The sequence below is a fragment of the Nerophis ophidion genome, linkage group LG04 (assembly GCF_033978795.1).
Source record: "Nerophis ophidion isolate RoL-2023_Sa linkage group LG04, RoL_Noph_v1.0, whole genome shotgun sequence".
Taxonomy (NCBI): Eukaryota; Metazoa; Chordata; class Actinopteri; order Syngnathiformes; family Syngnathidae; genus Nerophis; species Nerophis ophidion.
This window is the reverse complement of record NC_084614.1, coordinates 28,785,454-28,811,995: the sequence shown is the minus strand read 5'-3', so window position 1 is coordinate 28,811,995 and position 26,542 is coordinate 28,785,454. Positions and strand designations below refer to the sequence as shown.

Below are 26,542 nucleotides of genomic sequence, written 5' to 3'. Positions count from 1 at the left end.
ACAGGCACATTCATTATAACACGTAATATTTACAGTATTTTGGACACTTTAAGCATTACCGTAACTTATTTCCTTTCACAGAACACATAGCAATGAATGCTACCTTCTTCTAACTTTGTGTGAGCCATGGAGCATTATTATGTAGAACTATTGCTACACATTTCACAATATAAAACAATGACTTACAATGTCTGCTCTCACTGGGATACCGACTGGTAGGATGTTGTATCTTTCAGCACCAGTTCTCTCCTTATGCTGGTAAATTTAGAATGCTCCTCACTTAAATAATAAATGGGTTGTACTTGTATAGCGCTTTTCTACCTTGTTTCCTGATATTGCGATGGTCTTATGCCTCTTTCCATTTGTTGGGAGCCAAGTTGATAGCGTGTGGATTTTTAAAGTTGACCAACTTCTTGCCTTGGAGCCACAGCCTTCCTCTATACAGGTGAGATGCATGATTTATTATCTTGCTTTAACTTTTCATAACTCGAAGGCAATACTGCAGCAGCTGAGCTCCTTCTTCTTGCAACCAACGGTATTAGCAGCTTGAGCTACGAAGTAAGCCAGCTACTGGTCAAAGATGTAGTGTGTGCAAGGCAATGTGCAAGAGGAGTTGTTCTTCTACATTAGCTCCTAAAATAACAATGTTGCTATAGCTTGGTTAATATGCATACAGCATGCATTGGGGCGGTATAGCTCGGTTGGTAGAAAGCCCGTGCTAGCAACTTGAGGGTTCCGGGTTTGATCCCCAATTCAGCCATCCCAGTCACTGCTGTTGTGTCCTTGGCAAGACGCTTTACCCACCTGCTCCAAGTGCCACCCACACTGGTTTAAATGTAACTTAGATATTGGGGTTTTCACTGTGTAAAAGTGCTTTGAGTCACTCGAGAAAAGCGCTATATAAATATAATTCACTTCACATGAAAATATAGCGTTGTTGGCAGGTTTTTTAGAGTGTTTTATAGTAGGGCTGGGCGATATGGCCTTTTATAAATATCTCAATATTTTTAGGTCATGTAATGATACACGATATACTAAGTCAATTTACCAAAACTTTATTTATTAAACAGTTATTGAGCAGTGGCACAAACATTCATGTCATTTCAAAACAGAAAGTGCAAGATTGTCAGACACATTTCAAAACAAGCTATGAGTGCACTTTTGTGCATGATGTCACTAAGATGATATATCAAAACAACACTAAATTAAAGTTCACTTTTTTTGTACAGAACGCTACTACAATAGTTGAAAACAAATAAAGTGCACTTGTGCATGATGTCACACAAGATATTTCAATAAATGTCAAATAAAAATGCGCTGCATAATAGGAAATCAAATAGTTTATGTCCTTTGCTATGTGGTAGGTTACTGCAGAGGTTATCTCCTGCTGTTGTTGACAACTTTTTTGATCTGGAAATAGTTGCTTCGGCATTTTGTTGGTGTGGCACCGGCCTGAAATGGTGACATGCGGACTTTGAACTTGAAGCACTCTTTATTCTCTAGCGGGTGACTTTTCAAAAGATGGTACGCATTAGCAGTGGTGCTACTTTTTGTAACAACGCTTTTGCCACATAATTGTTCAACATCTTCCAGCTTGAAGCCAAATCACCGCTAGACGATGGACCCTGTGCTGTTTTTCTTGGGAATTAATTCTTCCTTCATTTGTTACGAGATTCGCACTTTCTCTCTCGTATTACCAGCCGTACCGCACCGTTAGCATTACAGTTAACGTTACCATGTCACTACCAGTCTGCTCCGCGGGAGCGTGTGACGTTGCCCACGTGACGTATGTAAGAAGGTGTGCTTGTTTTATCTCTCTGTGAGAAGGAGAGACAACAGAGTGGGAAGAGCCTGTAGTGTAATGCCAGCAGCTAAAAGCAACTGTGTGAGAACATATACTCGAATATCACAAAATAGTCATTTTGTATACCCCACACAGACAAACCCGCGATATATTGAGGATATCGATATATCGCCCAGCCTTATTTTATAGGCAAAATAGATTAATCACAATTATTTAGCTGCTTTCACTAGCAGTTTTTCACTATTTAGAATTCACAGTAAAGGAAAAGACATGCGTGGTCTAGTCTCACATAGGGATGGTGAATGATGGGTAACTCTAAGAAAAAAAAGTGCAATTTTCCCTTAAAAGACTACCTTAGGTACAAATGTTGTAAAGAACACAATGTTAAAATAGGATTTTGATGCTTGTACTTTACAGTTGGATGAATGTGTTTCCGCCGTAGTCTTTCTGTCTTATCCCGATCTCAATACAAATACTACGTGAAATAGGTTTACTGTATGTTTGTCGGGTACCTGTAGGACAAAACTTAGAGCAGTCGGTGAAGTACCGTGTTTGCCCTTGACGGTTGAACAAGAACAAAAACAAGATGTGATTTTGTCAGTTCATGTCACATGGGCTTGCACAGCTTTGCATGCTCAACATGCCAGAAAAAATCAATCAGCGGACCTTCTGTCACCTCCTCATCCATCAAGCAGCCAGTTTTCCATAGGGACACTAACATCTACAACACCTGCCACCTGTATTGTTCAGACACTGGCATGGGCCACTGAGGAAATATCAATATTCCCTCGAGAGACAATAGGTTAACAGCAAGGGCGCAAGTGAATAATATTATATGATGATTATTCTGAGATTGATCAGTAGTACAGTCTTTAAATCATCTACACGGAGAGTAGGGGAGATTGGAATCACTCAGGAATCAACCGCAGCCACGCATCTAAAGTCCATTGCTGTCCTGTTGACTAATTGAATCAGCGCTAATGTATGCGGAATGTAAATGCCCATTAGGTATTATAAAGCAGAGACTGCATAACATACCGTACATCAGTTAAATTGCAATTGATGCAACATACTGTACAGTGGTTGGTTGCTTAAAAAATATTATACAACATTTTTTAATATATATATATGTCCTGTGTAGCCACTTGGGCAAATTATATTGTTGATGCAAATGCCTAAACCTGCTGTACATATTGACTTTACAAAATAGAAGCGTGGAATATTTCTCTTGTTGGCCTATTTGATTTTGACATTATCAAATGGATATATTTAGTGTTTGGCACAGCTGGAACGGCCCAGGGAGGGAAAGAAAGAAGAATAAAAAAGAAGACAGAGGGTAAATCTGTGGGGACAAGACAGAGAGAGACAAAAACAACTAAAACATAAAAAAAAAAAAAAAACAGAACAACTTCAGCAAATACGATATATACAAATACGATATCAAAAATTACAAAGAAGAACCAGTTGGTGAAGTAGAGGGTAATAACACAGAAATGACAATGAATTTATTGCACTACAAATGGAACTATACAAATAAAAATAAAAATAACAATATCGATAATGAATAATAATAATAACCTCTTTGATCTTTGATATATTAAATACCAACAAAACATAAATGTAATGAAGGCAGATAAGATGGGCGGGGGTGGAGGGTATATAAATGAAAATAACATAACATTTTAAATTGTGTATGGTAAATAATAAATAAATACATATATATATATATATATGAGTGTGAATGTTGTCTGTCTATCTGTGTTGGCCCAGCGATGAGGTGGCAACTTGTCCAGGGTGTAGAGCGCCTTCCGCCCGATTGTAGCTGAGATGGGCACCAGCGCCCCCCGCGACCTCAAAGGGAATAAGCGGTAGAAAATGTGTATATATATATATATATACAGTATATAAATATATATGTATAAAAATATATATATACATTTACATATATACATATACGTATATATACATTTTTACATTTACATATATACATATATAAATATATATATATATATATATATATATATATACATACATACACACATATACATATACATATACGTATATATACATACATACATACATACGTGAAGAAAATAAACATTTGAACACCCTGCTATTTTGCAAGTTCTCCCACTTAAAAATCATGGAGGGGTCTGAAATTTTCACGGTAGGTGCATGTCCACTGTATGAGAGATAAGCTAAAAAGAAAAATCCAGAAATCACAATCTATGATTTTTTTTAACAATTTATTTGTGTCATAAAGCTGAAAATATGTATTTGAACACCAACATTAATATTTGGTTGAGTAGCCTTTGTTTGCAATTACAGAGGTCAAACGTTTCCTATAGTTCTTCACAAGGTTTCCATAGACTGCAGGAGGGATTTTGGCCCACTCCTCCACACAGATCTTCTCTAGATCAGTCAGGTTTCTGGGCTGTCGCTGAGTAACACAGACTTTCAGCTCCCTCCAAAGACTTTCAATTGGATTTAGGTCTGGAGACTGGCTAGGCCACTCCCGAACCTTGATATGGTTCTTACGAAGACACGTCTTGGTTTTCCTGGCTGTGTGCTTTGGGTCATTGTCATGTTGGAAGATCCAGCCACGACTCATCTTCAATGATCTGACTGAGGGAAGGAGGTTTTTGGCCAAAATCTCACAATACATGGCTGCAGTCATCCTCTCCTTAATACAGTACAGTCGTCCTGTCCTGTGAGCAGAAACACAGTCCCAAAGCATGATGTTTCCGCCCCCACGCTTCACAGTAGGCATGGTGTTCTTGGGATGCAACTCAGTATTCTTCTTCCTCCAAACACAACGAGTTGAGTTTATACCAAAATTGATACATGGATGATACAACAGAGGATTGGGAGAATGTCATGTGGTCAGATGAAACCAAAATAGAACTTTTTGGTATAAACTCAACTCGTCGTGTTTGGTAAAAGAAGAATACAGAGTTGCATCCCAAGAACACCACACCTACTGTGAAGCATGGGGGTGGAAACATCATGCTTTGGGGCTGTTTTTCTGCTAAGGGGACAGGACGATTGATCCGTGTTAAGGAAAGAATGAATGGGGCCATGTATCGTGAGATTTTGAGCCAAAACCTCCTTCCTTCAGTGAGAGCTTTGAATGGTTGACCAAATACTTATTTTCCAACATAGTTAACAAATAAATTCTTTAAAATTCCTACAATGTGAATTCCTGGATTTTTTTTTCACATTCTGTCTTTCACAGTTGAAGTGTACCTATGATGAAAATTACAGACCTCTGTCATCATTTTAAGTGGGAGAACTTGCACAACCGGTGGCTGATTAAATACTTTTTTGCCCCACTGTATGTGTATATATATATATATATATATATATATATATATATATATATATATATGAATATAAATATATATATGTACATATATATATGTACATATATATATATATTTTTAATACTCTTTTACTACGAAGCCACGCTGTTGTAACACGTGGCTTGGCATTGTCTTGCTGAAATAAGCAGGGGCGTCCATGATAATGTTGCTTGGATGACAACATATGTTGCTCCAAAACCTGTATGTACCTTTCAGCATTAATGGTGCCTTCACAGATGTGTGTGTTACCCATACTTTGGGCACTAATACACCCCCATACCATCACAGATGCTGGCTTTAGAACTTTGCGCCCATAACAATCCAAATGGTTATTTTCCTATTTGTTCCGGAGGACACCACGTCCACAGTTTCCAAATATAATTTGAAATGTGGACTCGTCAGACCACAGAACACTTTTACACTTTGCATCAGTCCATCTTAGATGAGCTGGGGCCCAGCAAAGCCAGCACCGTTCCTAGGTGTTGATAAATGGGTTTTGCTTTTTATAGCAGAGTTTTAACTTGCACTTACAGATGTAGCGACCAACTGTAGTTACTGATAGTGGTTTTATGAAGTGTTCCTGAGCCCATGTTGTGATATCCTTTACACACTGATGTTGGGTTTTGATGCAGTACACCCTGAGGGATCAACGGTCCGTAATTTCATCGCTTACGTGCAGTGGTTTCTTCAGATTCTCTGAGTTTTTTGATGATTTTACGGACCGTAGATGGTAAAATCCCTAAATTCCTTGCAATAGCTCTTTGAGAAATGTTGTTCTAAAACTGTTTGACAATTTGCTTACAAAGTGGTGACCCTCGCCCCATCCTTGTTTGTGAATTACTTAGCATTTCATGGAAGCTGCTTTTATACCCAATCATGGCACCCACTTTTCCCAATTAGCCTGCACACCTGTGGGATGTTCCAAATAAGTATTTGATGAGCATTCCTCAACTTTGTCAGTATTTATTGCCACCTTTTCCAACTTCTTTGTCAGGTGTTGCTGGCATCAAATTCTAAACTTAATGATTATTTGCAAAAAAAAAATGTTTATCAGTTTGAACATCAAATAGGTTGTCTTTGTAGCATATTCAACTGAATATGGGTTGAAAATGATTTGCAAATCATTGTATTCTGTTTATATTTACATCTAACACAATTTCCCAACTCAGATGGAAACGGGGTTTCATAAAATCATATTTCACAACTAGGGATGTTTTTTTATAAACTACAATTCTTCAATCGGGGCATAATTTTTTATATGAAAATGTGGCTTCTTTAATGTATGAGAAAATCAAGATGACCATGAAAGCAAAGTGCATTACCATCATGCACACACATTGAATAAGCCCTTCTCAGGAAGGGAACCTCTACAGCAGCTCTTATTTGTCGGCCCGCCTTAGTATTCATCACATTTAAGATTGCATTTTCTATCTTGCAGTGAGTATAAAAGGATACCATTAAATGAACACATATATATATATATATATATATATATATATATATATATATATATATATATATATATATATATATATATGTCTTATCTTTCTATTAAATATACATTTCCAGGGGATGGAGGCCATTCAGGGACACAGGCACAGAACTGGACATTTAGAAAATTGATTTTATAATTGCAGCTGCTGTGCAATTTCAGATCATTTCTGTGCTGTTGAAATTCAAGAAGATTAAAAAGCACCAGGCTCGTTGCCCACTTCGCACAGTGAATAATGACTTTTAAACATATACTTGTAAATAGAGGAAAATAAGATTAAACAAGAGATCTGCTGGTGAAAATTATGTTGTACTACTGGGAGGATAGTATTTGCGGATAATGTAGCTGTTGGTTCAGTAATCAATGAGAAAAGCAGTGTTAGACTGCATGATCATATGGGTGAGGTCCACAGAGACCATCCTGGGTTTGTGGGTGTGTGTATGTGTGTGTGTGTGTGCGTGTGAGAGTGAGAGAGGGGAGGGTTATAGATATAATCTAGTCTGTACAATTTACAATTAAATTGACCTGCACAATCTCAGGTACAAAACTACACGACAATACACTGCAGCTTTTATCTTTAATAAAGTTGCTAACTTTTAAGGTTTTTTTTTGTGTGTGAAAAAAAGAACTAGACTCTTTTTTTCTACAATGTTTGGGACATAGCCTTCTACTATTAAATGTACCTGTGTCCAGTAAGTCACATTTCTCTGCCTCTGCGTGCCATCTAACTACCTGCCAGCCTTCCATTACGGAGCCATACAGTGTGCGGTTTTGTTGTCTTGCTTGTCCTCTGACATTCAGTTCCTTTGGTTTGTTTGAGTTCTTTTAAAGTATGCCATCAATGTGCATTTCTGTCCTTGTGCATTTCTATTGAGTGAGAGGTCACTAGTTTGTATAGCCACTTACAATGTTGTTCAGCAATTCATCATAAATACCATCTTTTAAACTCTGGTGTTCAATATGACCATGCTTTAGCAGATAGCACAATCAAACTAAACCTGAGTTTGAGTTTGAGTTTATTTCGAACATGCAAGCATACAACATGATACATCACAATTTCCAGTTTCTCTTTTCAACATGTTCGAAAAGGAGTAGGAAGAAGCAGAGCTTATTTAATCCTACCCCTTTTCTTTACATAACAGTTGCTAAAACTTTTGTTCACTTCCTGTTCTCAATGTATTCATAATGTATACTCCATAAGTAATCACAATAAAAATAAATAAATAAATAATTGGTAAAGAAAGTTTTATTCAATACGATGAGATAAGTAAGATTATTTTGAGAATGAATGGGTGAATAAAATCAAAATGTTTATCATGGTTCTTCTTTTTTGTACTTTGTAAACACTTCCAGTTTGAAGAGTTTCTTGAAGTGGATGATATTAGTACATTGTTTGATTGCTTTGCTTAATCCATTCCATAATTTAATTCCACATACTGATATACTGAAGGTCTTAAGTGCTCTACGTGCGTACAAATGTTTTAAATTACATTTTTCTCTAAGATTATATTTCTCTTCTTTTGTAGAGAAGAATTGTTGTATATTCTTGGGAAGCAGGTTATAGTTTGCTTTGTGTATAATTTTAGCTGTTTGCAATTTCACTATGTTGTGGAATTTCAGTATCTTTGATTCAATAAATAAAGGGTTTGTATGTTCTCTATATCCAACATTATGTATTATTCTAACTGATTTTTTTTGTAACACTGTTAGTGAATGAAGTGTACTTTTGTAATTATTTCTCCATATTTCCACACAGTAACTCAGATATGGTAACACTAGTGAGCAGTAGAGAATATAAAGTGATTTTTGGTCTAGAACATATTTGGCTTTATTCATTATTGACGTATTTCTTGCTACTTTATGTTGTATATTTTTTACATGAGATTTCCAGTTGAAATTATCATCAATCATTATACCTAGAAATTTGGTGTCATTTACTCTTTCAATTTCTATTCCGTCTATTTGTATTTGTGTTTGACTTTCTTTTCTACTGTTACCAAATAGCATTATTTTAGTTTTACTGAGATTCAATGATAGTCTGTTTTTGTCAAACCATTTTTTTAATTTGTTCATTTCTTCTGTTATTTGTATTATCCTCTGTGTTCTCTCCTGAACAAAACGCTGTTGTATCATCCGCAAATAAAACTAACTTTAAATCTCTTGTAACTTTACAAATGTCATTTATATAGAGATTTAATAATTTAGGTCCTAGTATTGATCCCTGAGGTACACCACAGGAAATATTTAGCATTGTAGAAGTGTGTTCACCTAGCTTCACGTATTGTTTCCTGTTCGTTAGATAACTTCTTATCCAGTTTAAGACTAACCCTCTGATGCCATATCGTTGTAGTTTTTTGATTAAAATATTGTGATTAATTGTGTCAAATGCTTTAGTTAGATGCATAAACACTGCTGCCGCACATTTTTTACTATCTATTGCATTGGTAATTTCTTCTGTGATTTCAATTAAAGCCGTTGAAGTTGAAACATTAGCTCTGTATCCATATTGGTTGTCTTTGAGAATTCTATATTTATTTATGAAACTCTCTAATCTGTTATTGAACACTTTTTCAATGATTTTAGAAAATTGTGGAAGTAAAGAAACAGGTCTATAATTTGTAAATAGATGTTTATCTCCAGTCTTATAAATTGGTGCAACTTTAGCTATTTTCATTTTGTTTGGAAATGTACCTGTTTGAAATGATAGGTTACTAATATACATTAATGTTCCTAAGATCTCATCAATAACCTTTTTTATCGTATCCATATCAATTCCGTTACAATCAGTTGAAGTCTTTGATTTACATTTTTTCACGTTACAATCAGTTGAAGTCTTTGATTTACATTTTTTCACAATTGTAACTATTTCCTCCTGTGTCACATGGAGTTGGGATTTCCCTCTATGGTATCATTACAGTCCTCAATTGAAACTGGGTCTGGAATCCTTTCTTCCAATTTTGATCCAATATTTATAAAATAGTTATTAAAGCTTTCAACTACTTCTTGTCATTATGTTTATTTCCGTCTAAGAAGTTTTGGGGGTAATCCCTCTTAGTGCCATTTTTAATAATGCTATTGAGAATGCCCTATGTTGCTCTCATATTATTTTTGTTCCAGTCCAATAATTCACTGCAATATTCTTTTCTACATGATCATAGTATGTTTGTTAACTTGTTTTTATACTTTTTGTACTTAACTTCTGCCTCTGTTTAAGACTAGTTCTTTGTTCTCTGTAGTTCTTTTTACAAAAAATGTTCTATATTATGTATTCTTCTTCTTACAAGAATGTTTTAATCCTTTTGTCATCCATGGTTGATTATTCTTTCTCTGTTTACTACTGAGTTGTCTCCATGGACAATGTTTGTCATAAAGTATTATGAACTTGTTTAAAAAATTATAATGTGCTTCATCAACCTCTTTTTCATTGTACACATTGTCCCAATCTTGCTTTTGTAGCTCCATTTTGAAAACAATCATCCTCTTCTCTGTGCACAGTCTTCGAAATGTCCTTTTGTCTTCCATGTTCTTATTGCAGTTTCCATCATATATTGTAAAAACTGGCTGATGATCACTAACGTCGTTTATAAGTAGACTACTTGTAGTGTTATTATCAAAATCATTGGTAAAAATATTATCAATAAGCGTGGCAGAGTGTCCTGTGATTCTGCTTGGCTTTGTGATTTTAGGATATAAACTGATGCTGTACAATAGACTTTTGCTTGTTAGGGTTCAATAAGTCAACATTAAAGTCACCGCATAAGAAAATTATTTTTTTACCATTGTCCATGTAAGTTGCCTTGATCCATTCTTCAAATGTTTCTATACTTGACTTAGGTGATCGGTATATACAACTGATTACTATGTTTTTGCTATTTTCCTGACATATTTCAATGGTAATACTTTCTAAGATATTATCTATAGCAAATTACATGTTTTTTACCACTTTGTAATTCAGGTTCTTCATCACATACACAGCTATTCCTCCTCCATTTTTGTTGGTTCTGTTGATGTAGTTTAGTTCATATCCTTCCAGATCAAAATCTATTCCTTTTTTATCATCAATCCATGTTTCTGTGACGGCGATCACTTTGAAGGTTTCGTTGATGTGTTCCAAAAAGTTTTTAATGTTGTTGTAGTTTGCATAGAAGCTTCCGCTATTAAAATTAATAATTGACAATTTGTTATCACTTTTAATGATTCTATTGTATTGCTCATCTGTGTAATAAAAACAATTATTACTAATGTGGGAAAAAAAGTTTGTGTCTGGATCTTCATCGTTTTCCAAATCCTGGTTTTTGCGCTCTTTGTTGCAGAAGTTTTGTAGTTCCTGTTTCCTTGCTCAACAATCTTTGATGTCGTTTCAATAATCTCTATAAGTGTAGATTGATGCAGTCCTGAATTTAGGTCTTCTTTTTTAGTCGTCCTTTGCAGCGTAGTAGTGTTGATGTTGAATTTAGGTGCTTATTTTCTGTCCATTATCATCGTTGTTGTGGAAGCTGTGTAAACTTAAAATTTTTCCAAGTCCTTGATGTCATTGACAACAATTACTCTTGCTTCTGGACCTCCATTCAGCTTGATGTAGATTTTACAGTTGGCGCTCCAAGTTCCCTGGATTTTTCCCTGCTTTCTCAAGTTGCGTGCTTTCTTGGCGATTCCAGCATTACGTTTAGTGAGATGCTCATTCATGTATACATTTGTTCCCTTCAGCTTCTTTCCCTGTCTCAGCAATGCCATTTTAGATTTTCAGTTTGCGAGTTTCACGAGCACGACTGGAGTGGCGTTGTTGTCTCTTCTGTTCAGTGGGATGCATGTTTCGATTGTATTAATGTCGATTTCAATTTCCTTTGATTGCAGAAAGTTGACCACTTGCTGTTCTGCCGAGACAAGATCCATTTAATCTGGTTCACCTTCATTATTCACAGCTTTCGCATAGGACCTTGGTTTAATTTGGTGCCCTGTCACGAAGATATCATTCATTCGTTTATCCTGATCCATTTCTTCTATGATATTCCACAGCATGTAGTTGTCTTCTTGAAGGGTCTTCATTTGTTGGCGCATATCTTCTTGAAGGGTCTTCATTTGTTGGAATATCTCAGCGGCTTCATTTTTCCTGGTGTTGTTCTGAGTTTGCAGACTTTCTATATTTTGCTGCAGACTTTTCACATCTTGATTGTGTTCTGTTGTTGCTTTTCTCAGATCTTTTTTCATTTCTTTGACTTCTTCTTTCATTTCTTTCCAATCTTTTTTCCATCCACCCATCATTTCTTTCATTTCTTCTTTCAATTCTTCTTTCATTTCTCTCCATTCTTCTTTCATTTCTTTTTTAAATTCATGGAGTATTTTTTGTAATACCCCTTCTTGATTCCCATCATGTCCTGTGTCCAGTCTCAAATTTTCTTGCCAAGTGTGTCCTGTATCTGCTGACACCGAACGTTTTGGGATTTCAGTCTTTCCTTTAACTTTTGGCATCACGGCAGTTCGATGACGTCAGTGCCTCTTGTGTCTTAACGGCAGTTGCTTTAGCGACTTGCGGCACTTATAACTTGTTTGTTTCAACAAATTCGTACCTCGCGCCGTTTAGGGATCAATTTGAGGTGTCAGCCAGTCAACTTGTATCACTCTGCGACGTTGGAAGCACTTTAAAACAGCTATAAACTCGCCGTAGCGTTTGGTTGCTGGGCAACCGCTTTGAATTGCGGTAAGACGCTGATGGCTTGCGTCTAACGGCTCTCCCAACTTGTCTTATTTCAGCGTATCAGTGCCTCTACACTGACCAAAATCACGTCGAAGATGTCAAGTGACTCTCCTATGGCTGTGATCACAAATCAGTGGTCAAAATCTTCAGACTTGACAAAAAACTCCGGTAGCAAAAGCGGAGCCTTTTCCTTTGCGTCCTTTCTCATTGACAGGAAGTGACCTGTTTATTGGATGTAGCATAGCACGGAAGATTGGTAAAATTTCAAGGGCCCCTCTAATGCTGACAACATTGGCAATTATTTCATAGTTCTAGACCTAAAAAAAATACAAATATATACACAGTGACTTGAGACATGTGGGTTTTTTTTTGTTTGTTTTTTGTCCAGTCCAGCTTCTCAGGCAAATCCTATAGTAGATGCCCATATCGGCTGTTCAGATGTACTTTACAAAAGTGAAGTGTAAGATGCTTCTCTTGTTGCCTTATTTGAATTTAACTTTATTAAATGTATTTATATTATCATTTGGTGCAGCCGGGCTGGAGCAGGAGGGGATAGAAAGAGAAAAAAAGTGTGTGTTTTTAATGATTTTCAGCACATTTTTGAACACCTACTTTTAACTCCAAAATGTGGGCGGGCCTGAATCAGCCTGCTGACATCACATACAGAAGACTTGAGTAAACTTCATTTTGCGTAGCATGGGCCTGATCTACTAAAGGTTTGCGTGTACTAAAGCATGTGAAAACTTGATAGTACCCGCAAAGCTGATCTCCTAAACTTGTATTCAGAGGATTGCGTCTCTTAAGTGAGCAAAACAGTGGGCGCAATCCATTCAGCGTGTTTGTGTTCATGATCATTATAATCCCTAAAAGATATTGCATTCACTCAAGTGACTTTTGAACAAAACCAATATGGCTACTGTGCAGCAAACAGAGTGCAAACTATCGGAGTACACAAAGGGCCTCAATCTTACCACTAAAAGCAGACAAAAGCAAAAAAATGCAAACTATGGAATGGAATCTATCACTACACATTATCATTAAAAAGATTTGCCAAGTGATCTCAAGGATTATCCGTCGGTCGCGTTCCCAGACATGTAGAACTATCCGGTGATTCACGTCATTCTACAGAACAAACCAAGTGGAAACTGGGAAAAACATGGAGGTTTACAACTTCTTTGTGTGTGGCTGGGTCAAATAAATTGTTATCAAGACTCTCCTGGATACGTTATGCATAGTTTTTGCTCGGGTAAGGTTGCATGTCATGATTTAACTTCACATCTATAGCCAGGTTTGTTGCACGTGCCTTTTACGAGTACACGTGTTTTTCCCCATCTTCATCAAAATAAAACTAAAGATGTCAACATTGAGTATGTGCTGAAATATTCATTTATGATTGCTGCTTCTGGTTAAAGGTTAAAACTCTTTTAGGTTTTGCTCACGTTTGCCTTCTTTTATATGGACTCTGCGCGTTGGTGGTTTACAAAACACTTATAGCAAAATGGGTGTTAAGAACTCAGAGTTTTTTTTATAGAAATAACATCAAGATAATATTTAAATGGGAACTACTTAACATTAAAATATATCAAACAAACCTTTAACAAAGTGATTACTGCAAACTTGCAAGTTCTTCGACTCTGCTTCCTTGGGACTGGAGTGTGTGACACTTTTCTCACCGTCTTTTGTAAAATCTTACACTGCGCCGCCCTTCTTGATTATGTCTCGAAGAACTCTAAAGAAACGTTTACCCTTTTCGCAATTTGAACGGTTCCAACAAACTAAAACAACGCAAGCATAGGGCATTTTTCTTCAACAAAGGTGAAATGCTGCCCAACAGAAACTCGGTGGCCCACAAACTTTGAGCCTCACAGATAAAACGCCTGAAGTGATGTCAGGTGAATACAACCTAAAATGGGAGGAGAAAATGCAAATAAAACTATTTTGCACGCAAACTGTGATTCATCAAAACTAAAACTGTTCTGCAGCCGCTGTTTTCGCTCTGTATTTAGTATGTCTCCAAAGGATGTGAACACTAGCTGCTGTGAGAAAGGTGATTGCACTGCAGCTCAGTTCTACTTATGCTTGTCAACATATATGAACAGTCAAAATGTAAAATATTAGACAAATTGTCTATTTAGCAATATCCTTTCATAATTCTATAGCTAATGGAAGACTTATGAGGTTGATTAAAACAAATTAAATTGATGCGTTTTGGTGGTGGCTGGCGTTTCTTTACAGGAAAAAAAAAAGTATTGCAATATGCAATTTTTTGTATCTCGATCACTCCAGCACAGGCTCATGGTTAATGCCAGCATCTCCCAGGGCGTATCTTCAGCGTGCTCAAAATTAGCAGATCGCACTGCAGGACTGCTTCTACAATGCCCATAAAACCTGTACATGTCTGATGCATGTTTTAAGACATAGCAAAATGCCACAGGTATGAAGAGCATGGTAACATGGATGTGCACAAATTACTGTCTCCAGGTGGGAAGCTGCGTACGCAAAAAACACATTTAAATAGGGCGGTCTGCACTAGTTGTGTATTGTACACAGAGTCTTAGTAGATCACGCGTAACAAGCCCATTAATAGTACACACAATTGGATAGTTTGCACTCGCTGTTTAGCACATGGTATTTGGATCTTAGTAGATCAGGCCATATATGTATAAGTTTTGCTAGCATTTACATTGTGAATCACTATGTTAGCACAACATTTGAGAATATCAAATATATCTGCATTGCTGCAGGTTGTAGCGATACAACTAAAGAAGGGGTCAGCCTGCATATATTTCCAAATTGTGAAAATACAAGAAAAGTATGGATCCTTCCAGTTGCACATGGGCAGAAGGCAGGATACACCCTGGACAAGTTGCTATCTTATCGCAGGGCCAACACAGATAGACAACATTCACACTCACATTCACACACTAAGACCAATTTAGTGTTGCCAATCAACCTATCCCCAGGTGCATGTCTTTGGAGGTGGGAGGAAGCCGGAGTACCCGGAGGGAACCCACGCAGTCACAGGGAGAACATGCAAACTCCACACAGAAAGATCCCGAGCCCGGGATTGAACTCAGGACAACTCAGGACCTTCGTATTGTGAGGCACATGCACTAACCCATGTACTACCGTGCTGCCCTCCAGTCAAAATGTCAAGTACAAAATGGGACAGACCAAACAATAGGACTGTGATTAGGAGCAATCATTTTAACGATGCTGACTTGGAAGAAGAAAAGTTTTGGTTGCAGTTTTGATGCAAAAATGTAAAAGACTCCAGAATACCAGGAGCACTCCCGAGGGTAAAAAGAATCGGTCAAAACCTGTGGACAAACGGAGAAAGAAGGGCAGACCGGCACTCAAAAATGAGAAGAAAAAAAAAGAAGAGGTAAGCCATTAATATTCTATTTTGCGTCCTCTTTTACTATTTCCTCAATATGCTTGAGGACATGCTGAAAAAGCATGAGGAAACAGGCAATGGTGTCTATGGAAGAGGAACTGGCAATTCTTTAGATTTAGTAATTTTAACCCTATCAATTCTAAAGTTATCGTAGCCCAAGGCAACAAAAACATGCAATTACGTCCATCCATCCATCCATCTTCTTCCGCTTATCCAAGGTCGGGTCGCGGGGGCAGCAGCCTAAGCAGGGAAGACCAGACTTTCCTCTCCCCAGCCACGTTGTCCAGCTCTTCCCGGGGAATCCTGAGGCGTTTCCAGGCCAGCCGGGAGATATAGCCTTCCCAACGTGTCGTGTCCTGGGTGTTCCCCGTGGCCTCCTACCGGTCGGACATACCCTAAACATCTACCTAGGGAGGCCTTCGGGTGGCACCCTGGCCAGATGCCCGAACCACGTCATCTGGCTCCTCTCGATGTGGAGGAGCAGCGGCTTTACTTTGAGCTCATCACGGATGGCAGAGCTTCTCACCCTATCTCTAAGGGAGAGCCCCATCACCTGGCGGAGGAAACTAATTTCGGTCGCTTGTACCCGTGATCTTGTCCTTCCGGTCATAACCCAAAACTCATCACCATAGGTGAGGATGGGAACGTAGATCGACCCACAAATTAAGAGTTTTGCCTTCCGGCTCAGCTCCTTCTTCACTACAACGGATCGATACAAAGTCCACATTACTGAAAACGCCGCACCGATCCGCCTGTCGATCTCACGATCCACTCTTCCCTCACTCGTGAACAGTACTCCGAGTAACTTGAACTCCTCCACCTCGGGTAGGGTCTCCTCCCCAACACAGAGATGGTACTCCACCCTTTTTCGGGCGAGAACCATGGACTCGGACTTGGAGGTGCTGAATCTCATTCCAGTCGCTTCACACTAGGCTGCGAACCGATCCAGTGAGAGCTGAAGAGCTTGGCCAGATGAAGCCAACAGGACCACATCATCTGCAAAAAGCAGAGACCCAATCCTGCAGCCACCAAACGGCCTTGACTACGCCTAAAAATTATGTCCATAAAAGTTGTGAACAATATTGGGGACAGATGGCAGCCTTGGCGGAGTCCAATCCTCACTGCAAACGTGTCTGACTTACTGCCGGCAATGCGTACCAAGCTCTGACACTGATCGTACAGGGAGCGGACCGCCACAATCAGACAGTCTGACACCCCATACTCTCTGAGCACTTCCCAGACGACTTGACAGACTGGTTGAGCATACTCCTATGCACCCTCAAGGACCCTGCCAAGAGTATAGAGCAGGTTCACAGTTCCACCACCAGGACGAAAACCGCACTGTTCCCACCGAATCTGAGGTTTCACTATCCGGCGTAGCCTCCTCTCCATTACACCTGAATAGACCTTACTGGGAAGGCTGAGGAGTGTGATCCCACGATAGTTGGAACACACCCTCCGGTCTCCCTTCTTAAAGAGAGGAACCGCCAAATCCAGATGTACCGGCCCCGATGTCCACGCGATGCTGCAGAGTCTTGTCAACCAAGACAGCCCTTTAGCAACTACCTCAGCAACCTCAGCCCCAGAAATAGGAGAGCCCTCCACAGATTCTCCAGGCACTGCTTCCTCATAGGAAGCAGTGCATAAGACGCTTTTTCGGGCCATGGGGCCAGGAGGCCCGGCCCATGCAATTACGTGATCAAAATAATATTTTTACATTCCCTTATCTACACTGTCTATGGGCTTCAGTTCTGTAGATGATGTCACACAAAGAAGGTGTGGCATATCAAGTCTGGTGATGGAAAGTACAGTTATCTATTTACCAATTACTCAAAAAAACTAATGGAAATTATGTTATTCATTCACATTTTAGTAACATTTCAGTCAGCTGGACGCTATGGGTTCTTTACTGCATTATTTGTAAAAGCTAGTAGGTAGTACAATCAATTCTCCATGCACTCAAAGGTGACAAGCTACCCAAAGCTCATAGTGTTTGCATTCTGGATGGATGTTTGCTCCTCTTAAACATGTATTACTTTAGTTTGCACGATTTTGTAATTTCAATGGTAATTTGAATGAACCATGGAGTAGACAGGTATGTTTTACATCATCTGTGTTTTGAGTATTGCTGATAAGCAGGAGGTCTTTTTGCTTACCTTTCTTTTCTTGAAAGCTTGTCGTGCCAGATAACCCCGACAAGCAGCTTGGAATAGGATTAAATTTTGCTTGGTTTGCTCATCCCTCTGTTCTTCCAATTTAGCCAAGGAGCCAGCTTTGAAGAATAACTAGAGGTAACAAAAGAAGGCAAAAACACAATTAATTAGCAGAGCGCCACATCAATGATAGCTCATGTATTTTTTAGTGTATATCACAACAACAAACTTTATTATAGAAATAAGTTTAAAAGTATGAATGCAGTGAATCGATAGGAAAGAATGTAATCCATAGACAGCAGGGTTTTATCTTAGTGAGGAAGCTTGATTAAGTTATTATCTCAGACAATCAGCCTTGTGTCTCTCCATTATGGGCCAAAGGTAGAAAAAGTGGTAAACATCCAAAAAAAACAGAACACATGACAGCTTGTATACACCTCTGAGGGAATATATACTATGTTGTGCTGCTATTTAAAAGAAGAGATGAAACATCCCACTTTTTCAAAAGTTATCGACCCAATTGAGTGGTAACCAATTAGTTCTTGTTGGAAATGTCTATACCAACAAAATTCATCTAAAATTGGACTTCAATTCATGGTTGAACAAACAAACACCTACTTTTTTCAGTCTTATTTAGGGGAATTCTTACCGATATAAATATGTATATAACGATTAAAACATATATATATATAAAAAAATGTGTGTGTATGTATACATATTTATGTATATATATATATATATATATATATATGTGAGTGTATGTATACATATATATATAGATATATATGCATATATATATATATATTAGGGGTGGGCAAATTAATGCGTTAATTACGAGTTAACTCATCAATCTATTAACGCCGACAATTATTTTATCGCACATTTGCGTATGTTGTTTACATGCTTTTATTTTGTTAACGCTTTTTCTTAGAAAGATGGCGACGCCCGGACGTGCTTCGGCGTCGAGGGGCTCTTGGTAAAGATGGAACATTTGGCAAAAATACCGGACAATACTGCAAATTTCATGGCTGGCTTACAGCGTGGTCACTCCGGGATCACTTACGACCGCCAGACAATTCTGAATGTGGATAGATCGGGCCGTTTTGGACTGAATGACGCGTGCTTGCTAGACCGGCTAGCTAGCATGGGAATACTTTGCTGGCTACATCCAGCGGCCTGTGAAGCAGCGGAGTATGTGTGTTGTCTGTCTATTTATGAATAATGCAGACGAGGAGTGTTGGCTGAGTTCTTAACGTTTACTTTCAGAGCATTTATATCACAACATACAAGATGCCGTCATGGCGACACACAACCTATACCTGACTACCGCGCATTCTCGTCACTCCTGTTGCATGCTGGGTAGGGTAGTTCTTTTTTTCCCTGGCTCATAACATCACAATATAGTACCATGTATATGATGCGCTCAGTTTATCAAAGCACCAAGCAAACAATCGGAAAATTCCCATCATATCAATTCCTAGATATTGTCATGATTGTTTTAAGTGCACTACGCAGAATAAACACAACATTATTAATATTGCTACTACGGATAATTTGATCAAAAATTCCCTAAAACCACCCGCTACCTATAATATAGGTTTTTTAAACATAAGATCCCTGATAAAAAAAAATGTTTCTGCTGTTACCTCAGAAATTGCCTGTTCAGATGTTATGATTGTGGCTCAGAGATTTGTATGTAGATTATATTTATTTTCCATAACAAACAGGATAACTTAAATACTCTGGCAGTGGCAATAAGCTTAAATGTTTGTATTTACAATTTTTGAGTTGATTTTCATAAAATATGCTATTTAACTGCTACTGTTTAACAAGGACTGATTTAAATTGTTTGCACAACAGATGTTTTGGCGCTTTTGTTCATGTGGGAGAATATTCCAATAAAGGTGCACTACACACTACTTTTGAATTCATTATTGGGCTTTGCGTATACAATGCAGTTAATCGCGATTAATCTGAGAAATAGTGTGATTAACTTCGATTAAAATTTTTAATCGTTGCCCAGCCCTAATATATATACATATGTATATATATATATATATATATATATATATATATATATATATATATATATATATATACACACATATATATACATATATATATGTATATATATATATATATATACATATATGCATACATACACACATACATATATATATATGTATATATATATATATATATATATATATATATATATATATATATATATATATATATATATATATATATTAAGGGTGTGGGAAAAAATCGTGCGATTCAGAATCGATTCTTTTTTTTTTTTTTTTTTTTTTAAATCGATTTTTTTTTTTACCAATCCAACAAACCACTACACAGCAATACCATAACAATGCAATCCAATTCCAAAACCAAACCTGACCCAGTAACACTCAGAAATGCAATAAACAGAACAATTGAGGAGACACAAACACGACACAGAACAAACCAAAAGTAGTGAAACAAAAAAAAATATTATCAACAACAGTATCAATATTAGTTATAATTTCAGCATAGCAGTGATTAAAAATCCCTCATTGACATTATCATTAGATATTTATAAAAATTAAAACAAAAAGAACAATAGTGTCACAGTGGCTTACACTCGCAGTGCAAGATAAAATAAGTCCTATTTTTGGTTTGTTTAATAAGGGGCGGCATGACGTAGTGGGTAGAGCGGCCGTGCCAGAAGCCTGAGGGTTGCAGGTTCGCTTCCCACCTATTGACATCCAAACTACCGTTGTGTCCTTGGGCAGGACACTTCACCCTTGCCCCCGGTGCCGCTCACACTGGTGAATGAATGATGAATGAATGATTGGCGGTGGTCGGAGGGGCCGTAGGCGCAAACTGGCAGCCACGCTTCCGTCAGTCTACCCCAGGACAGTTGTGGCTACAGATGTAGCTTACCACCACCATGGGTTCCCACTTCTCTGTGAGCGCTTTGAGTATCTAATAATAGAAAAGCACGATATAAATCTAATCCATTATTATTATTATCATTATTATTATTATTAATAGTTCAAACTAATTTACATTATTGCAATCAGTTGATGAAACATTGTCCTTTACAATTATAAAAGCTTTTTCAAAAAAATCTACTACTTTGTTAGCATGTCAGCAGACTGGGGTAGATCCTGCTGAAATCCTATGTATTGAATGAATACAAAACCGTTTTGAATTGGAAAAATATCGTTTTTGAATCGAGAATAGTGTTGAATCGAAAAAAATCGATATATTATCGAATCGCGACCCCAAGAATCGATATTGAATCGAATCGTGGGACACCCAAAGATTCGCAGCCCTAATATATATATATATATATATATATATATACATATATATATATATATATATATATATATATATATATATATATATATATATATATATATATATATATATATATATATATATATATATATATATACACATACATACCGTATTTTCCGCACTATAAGGCGCACCTAAAAACCTCCAATTTTCTCAAAAGCTGACAGTGTGCCTTATAATCCGGGGCGCTTTATATATGGACCAATATTGAGCCACAATAAGCGGTAGAAATGGATGGATGGAGGGATGGATGGATGGATGGAGGGAGGTCTCGCACTACGGTAAGCAGCCGCCAACTTCATTTTCCCCCGTAGAAGAAGTGCGCTTCTTCTTCTACGCTTCTTCTTCTACAGCCGCCAACCTTATTTTCCACCGTAGAAGTGCGCGGTGCATGCTGGGATATATGACTGCGGGAGGCGTGCCGTTTCTGTTTATTCTGATGTTTAAAGACCCCAAAATGGCTCCTACTAAAAGACACGCTTACGACGCAGAATTTAAACTCAAGGCGACCAATCACGCAGTAGAACACGGGAATAGAGCAACAGCGAGAAAATTAAACATCAACAAATCAATGGTGCGGAAGTAGAGGAAGCAAAAAGGGTGGATTGACAAAAGAACTCCAGCCACTAGATATTGGTGTCAACAGGGCATTCAAAGCTAGACTGCGAACTGCGTGGGAACAGTTGATGACAGAAGGCGAACACACGTTCACCAATACAGGGAGACAGCGCCGGACAACATACGCCACTATCTCCCAGTGGATCGTAAATGCCTGGGCTGATATATCCGTCTCAACTGTGGTCGGAGCTTTCAGGAAGGCAGGAATTGTCACTGAACTGCTAGACAGCAGCAGCGACACTGACTCCATTAATAATGACTTTGAAGAGACGGAGTCGGCCATGTTGGATGCTGTATTAGCCCAACTGTTTCATTCGGACACAGAAGAAGAAGAATTTGAAGGATTTATGGATGAGGAATGACTTAACAAAGTGAGCTTTACATGTTTATTTTGTGTGTTGTGTTGTGTGACATTAACGTTTGAGCAACGTTGAGTTATTGATATATTGTTATTGCTTTGCACTATTTCGTTAGCATGCTAATGTTGCACTCACGTTTGATTTACCGTCACAATATATTATACATGTTATACCTTGCTGTTGTTAAAAGATACACGGAATACCACGTCACTGACTTTACCTCGGGGAAAATAATAAAACAGTTGTTTATTCATTTTGGGAGTGAACGGAGTTGTCAGAACGCTGGTTTGAAATCTATTAATAAAGTTTGACTTACCTATCTGACTGTTTTGTTGACAGACCCTTTAGCGCAGCTCCATCTAATGGATGCATAACGTAACCCCAGCCTCTACTGTAGCACCTATTCTATGCGCCTTATAATGCGGTGCGCCTTAAATGTGAAGTAAGTTTTTAAATAAGCCATTCATTGAAGGTGCGCCTTATAATCCGGTGCACCTTATAGTGCAGAAAATACGGTGTATGTATATATATATATATATATATATATATATATATATATATATATATATATATATATATATATATATATATGTCTTGATTGGATTATCCAGAGAATAGTGCTCGATACCGTGGTAGAGCGCAATATGTAGGTGTGGGAAAAATCACAAGACTACTTCATCCCTACAGAACTGTTTCATGAGGGGTTCCCTCAATCATCAGGAAATCTCCTGATGATTGAGGGAACCCCTCATGAAACAGTCAAAAAACAGTCATCAGGAGATTTCCTGATGATTGAGGGAACCCCTCATGAAACAGTTCTGTAGAGATGAAGTAGTCTTGTGATTTTTCCTACATATATATATATATATATATATATATATATGTATATATCCATCCATTTTCTATTGCTTATTCCATTTGAGGTCGCGGGGGGCGCTGGTGCCTATCTAAGCTACAATCAGGCGGAAGGTATTACACTCTGGACAAGTCGCAACCTGATCGCAGGGCCAACACAGAGAGACAACATTCACACTCACATTCACACACTAGGGCTAATTTAGTGTTGCCAATCAACCTATCCCCAGGTACATGTCTTTGGAAGTGGTGAGAAAGCCGGAGTACTCGGAGGGAACCCACGCATTCACGGGGAGAACATGCAAACTCCACAAAGAAAGATTCCGTGCCCGGGATTGAACCCTGACTACTCAGGACTTGTGTATTGTGAAGCAGACGTACTAACCCCTCCCCCACCGTGAAGCCCATATATATATATATATATATATATATATATATATATATATATATATATACATATATATATATATATATATACATATATATATATATATATACATATATATATATATATATATATATATATATATATATATATATATATATATATATATATATACATATATATATATACATATATATATATATATATATATATATATATATACATATATATATATACATATATATATATACATATATATATATATATATATATACATATATATATATACATATATATATATACATATATATATATACATATATACATATATATATATACATATATATATATACATATATATATACATGTATATATATATATATATATATATATATATATATATATACATATATGTATATATATATATATATATATATATATATATATATATATATATATATATACATATATATATATATATATATGTGTCTTGATTGGATTATCCAGAGAATAGTGCTCAATACCGTGGTAGAGCGCAATATGTAGGTGTGGGAAAAATCACAAGACTACTTCATCTCTACAGAATTGTTTCATGAGGGGTTCCCTCAATCATCAGGAGATTTTCTCCTGATATCATCAGGAGATTTTCTCCTAATGATTGAGGGAACCCCTCATGAAACAATTCTGTAGAGATGAAGTAGTCTTGGGATTTTTCCAACACCTATGTGTGTATATATATATATATATATATACACACACATATATTTATACTTAGACTTCCTTTTTATTGTCATTCAAATCTGAACTTTACACCACAGATAAGAACAAAATTGTTACATAAGCTCATGGTAGTGCAGGATAAAAAAAACGCAATAAAGTGCATATATAATTAAATATGTATGAATAATATATAACTATATACATATATATACAAACCCCGTTTCCATATGAGTTGAGAAAGTGTGTTAGAAGTAAATAAAAACAGAATATAATGATTAGCAAATCATTTTCAACCCATATGCAGTTGAATATGCTACAAAGACAACATATTTGATGTTCAAACTCATAAACATTTTTTTTGTGCAAATAATCATTAACTTTAGAATTTGATGCCAGCAACACGTGACAAAGAAGTTGGGAAAGGTGGCAATAAATACTGATAAAGTTGAGGAATGCTCATCAAACACTTATATGGAACATCCCACATGTGTGCAGGCTAATTGAGAACAGGTGGGTGCCATGATTGGGTATAAAAGCAGCTTCCATAAAATGTTAAGTAATTCACAAACAAGGATAAGGTGAGGGACACCACTTTGTAAGCAAATTGTCGAACAGTTTTAGAGCAACATTTCTCAATGAGCTATTGCAGGGAATTTAGGGATTTTACCATCTACAGTCCGTAAAATCATCAAAAAGTTCAAAAAATCTGGACAAATCACTGCACGTAAGCGATGATATTAAGGACCTTTGATCCCTCAGGCGGTACTGCATCAAAAACCGACATCAGTTTGTAAAGGATATCACCACATGGGCTCAGGAACACTTCATAAAACCACTATCAGTAACTACAGTTGGTCGCTACATCTGTAAGTGCAAGTTAAAACTCTACTATGCAAAGCCAAACCCATTTATCAACAATATCCTGAAACCCTGCCAGCTTGGCTGGGCCCGAACTTACCTAAGATGGACTGATGCAAAGTGGAAAGGTTTTTTGTGGTCTGACGAGTCCACATTTCAAATTATATTTGGAAACAGAGGACGTGGTGTCCTCCAGAACGAATAGGCAAATAACCATTCGGATTGTTATAGGCGCAAAGTTCAAAAGCCAGCATCTGTGATGGTATGGGGGTGTAGTAGGGCCCAAGGCATGGGTAACTTATACATCTGTGAAGGCACCAGAAATGCTGAAAGGTCCATACAGGTTTTGGAGCAACATATGTTGTCATCCAGGCAACGTTATCATGGACGCTCCTACTTATTTCAGCAAGACAAGTGTTACAACAGCGTGGCTTCGTAAAAAAAGAGTGCAGGTACTTTCCTGTTCCACCTGCAGTTCAGACCTGTCTCCCATCGAAAATGTGTGGCGCATTATGAAGCGTAAAATACGACATCGGAGACCCCGGACTGTTGGACTGAAGCTCTACATAAAACAAGAATGGGAAAGAATTCCACTTTCAAAGCTTCAACAATAAGTTGCTTCAGTTCCCAAACATTTATTGATTGTTGATAAAAGAAAAAGTGATGTAACACAGTGGTGAATATGCCCTTTCCCAACTACTTTGGCACGTGTTGCAGCCATAAAATTCTGAGTTAATTATCATTACTACACAACACTCCAACACGTGCACCATGACAGTAACCACCCACCCACCACCACGAAAAGAATACCTACTGGAATTAATAAAAGGCTATCGAGGCTGTCATCTAGCAAAGCTGAATTCGACCAAGCAACCCCCCTATACCAGAAAGTACTTGATTAAAGCGGATACAACTTCACCCTAACCTACAAACCCACGCCAGGAAACCAACCAAAAAAGAGCAGAAAACGAAACATCATCATCTGGTACAACCCCCCATACAGCAAAAACGTCTCAACTAATATTGGCCACAAGTTCGTCACTCTGATCGACAAACATTTCCCCAAAGGCAACACCCTAAGAAAATTATTCAACAAGAACAGTATTAAATTGAGCTACAGCTGTATGAATAACATACAACAAATTATCTCAAATCATAACAAAGCAATTGCAAAAGGGCCGTCCACCCCTAGACAAAGAGACTGCAACTGCCGCAAAAAACCTGATTGCCCTCTCAACGGGGGGTGCTTACAAACAGCAGTCGTTTACCAATCGAAGGTAACACGCAAGGACATTAACACATCCGACACGTACGTAGGATTCTTTTAGAAACCAAAACATGCGGAATTCTACAGAACTCAGCAAGCACATTTGGAACCTCAAAGACAATAATGTTGAATATTCAATAACAAGGCAAAATCTTGAATCCAGCACACCTTTCAACAGTGGTAATAAAAGATGCAACCTATGCTTAAAAGAGAAACTGTTTATTATATACCA

The 26,542-nt window shown here is 37.5% G+C and overlaps 1 protein-coding gene across 10 annotated transcripts in view; it reads right to left on the bottom strand.

Moving 5' to 3' along the window:
• The window catches only part of LOC133551265 (unconventional myosin-XVIIIa-like), a 206,025-nt gene that overhangs the window by 65,935 nt on the left and 113,548 nt on the right, over positions 1-26,542 (bottom strand). For all 10 annotated transcript variants that reach the window (XM_061897792.1, XM_061897784.1, XM_061897783.1 and 7 more), the window contains one exon: positions 17,907-18,035. In XM_061897792.1, the coding sequence (XP_061753776.1) occupies positions 17,907-18,035 (129 nt within the window). The remainder of the gene's footprint in view (positions 1-17,906; positions 18,036-26,542) is intronic.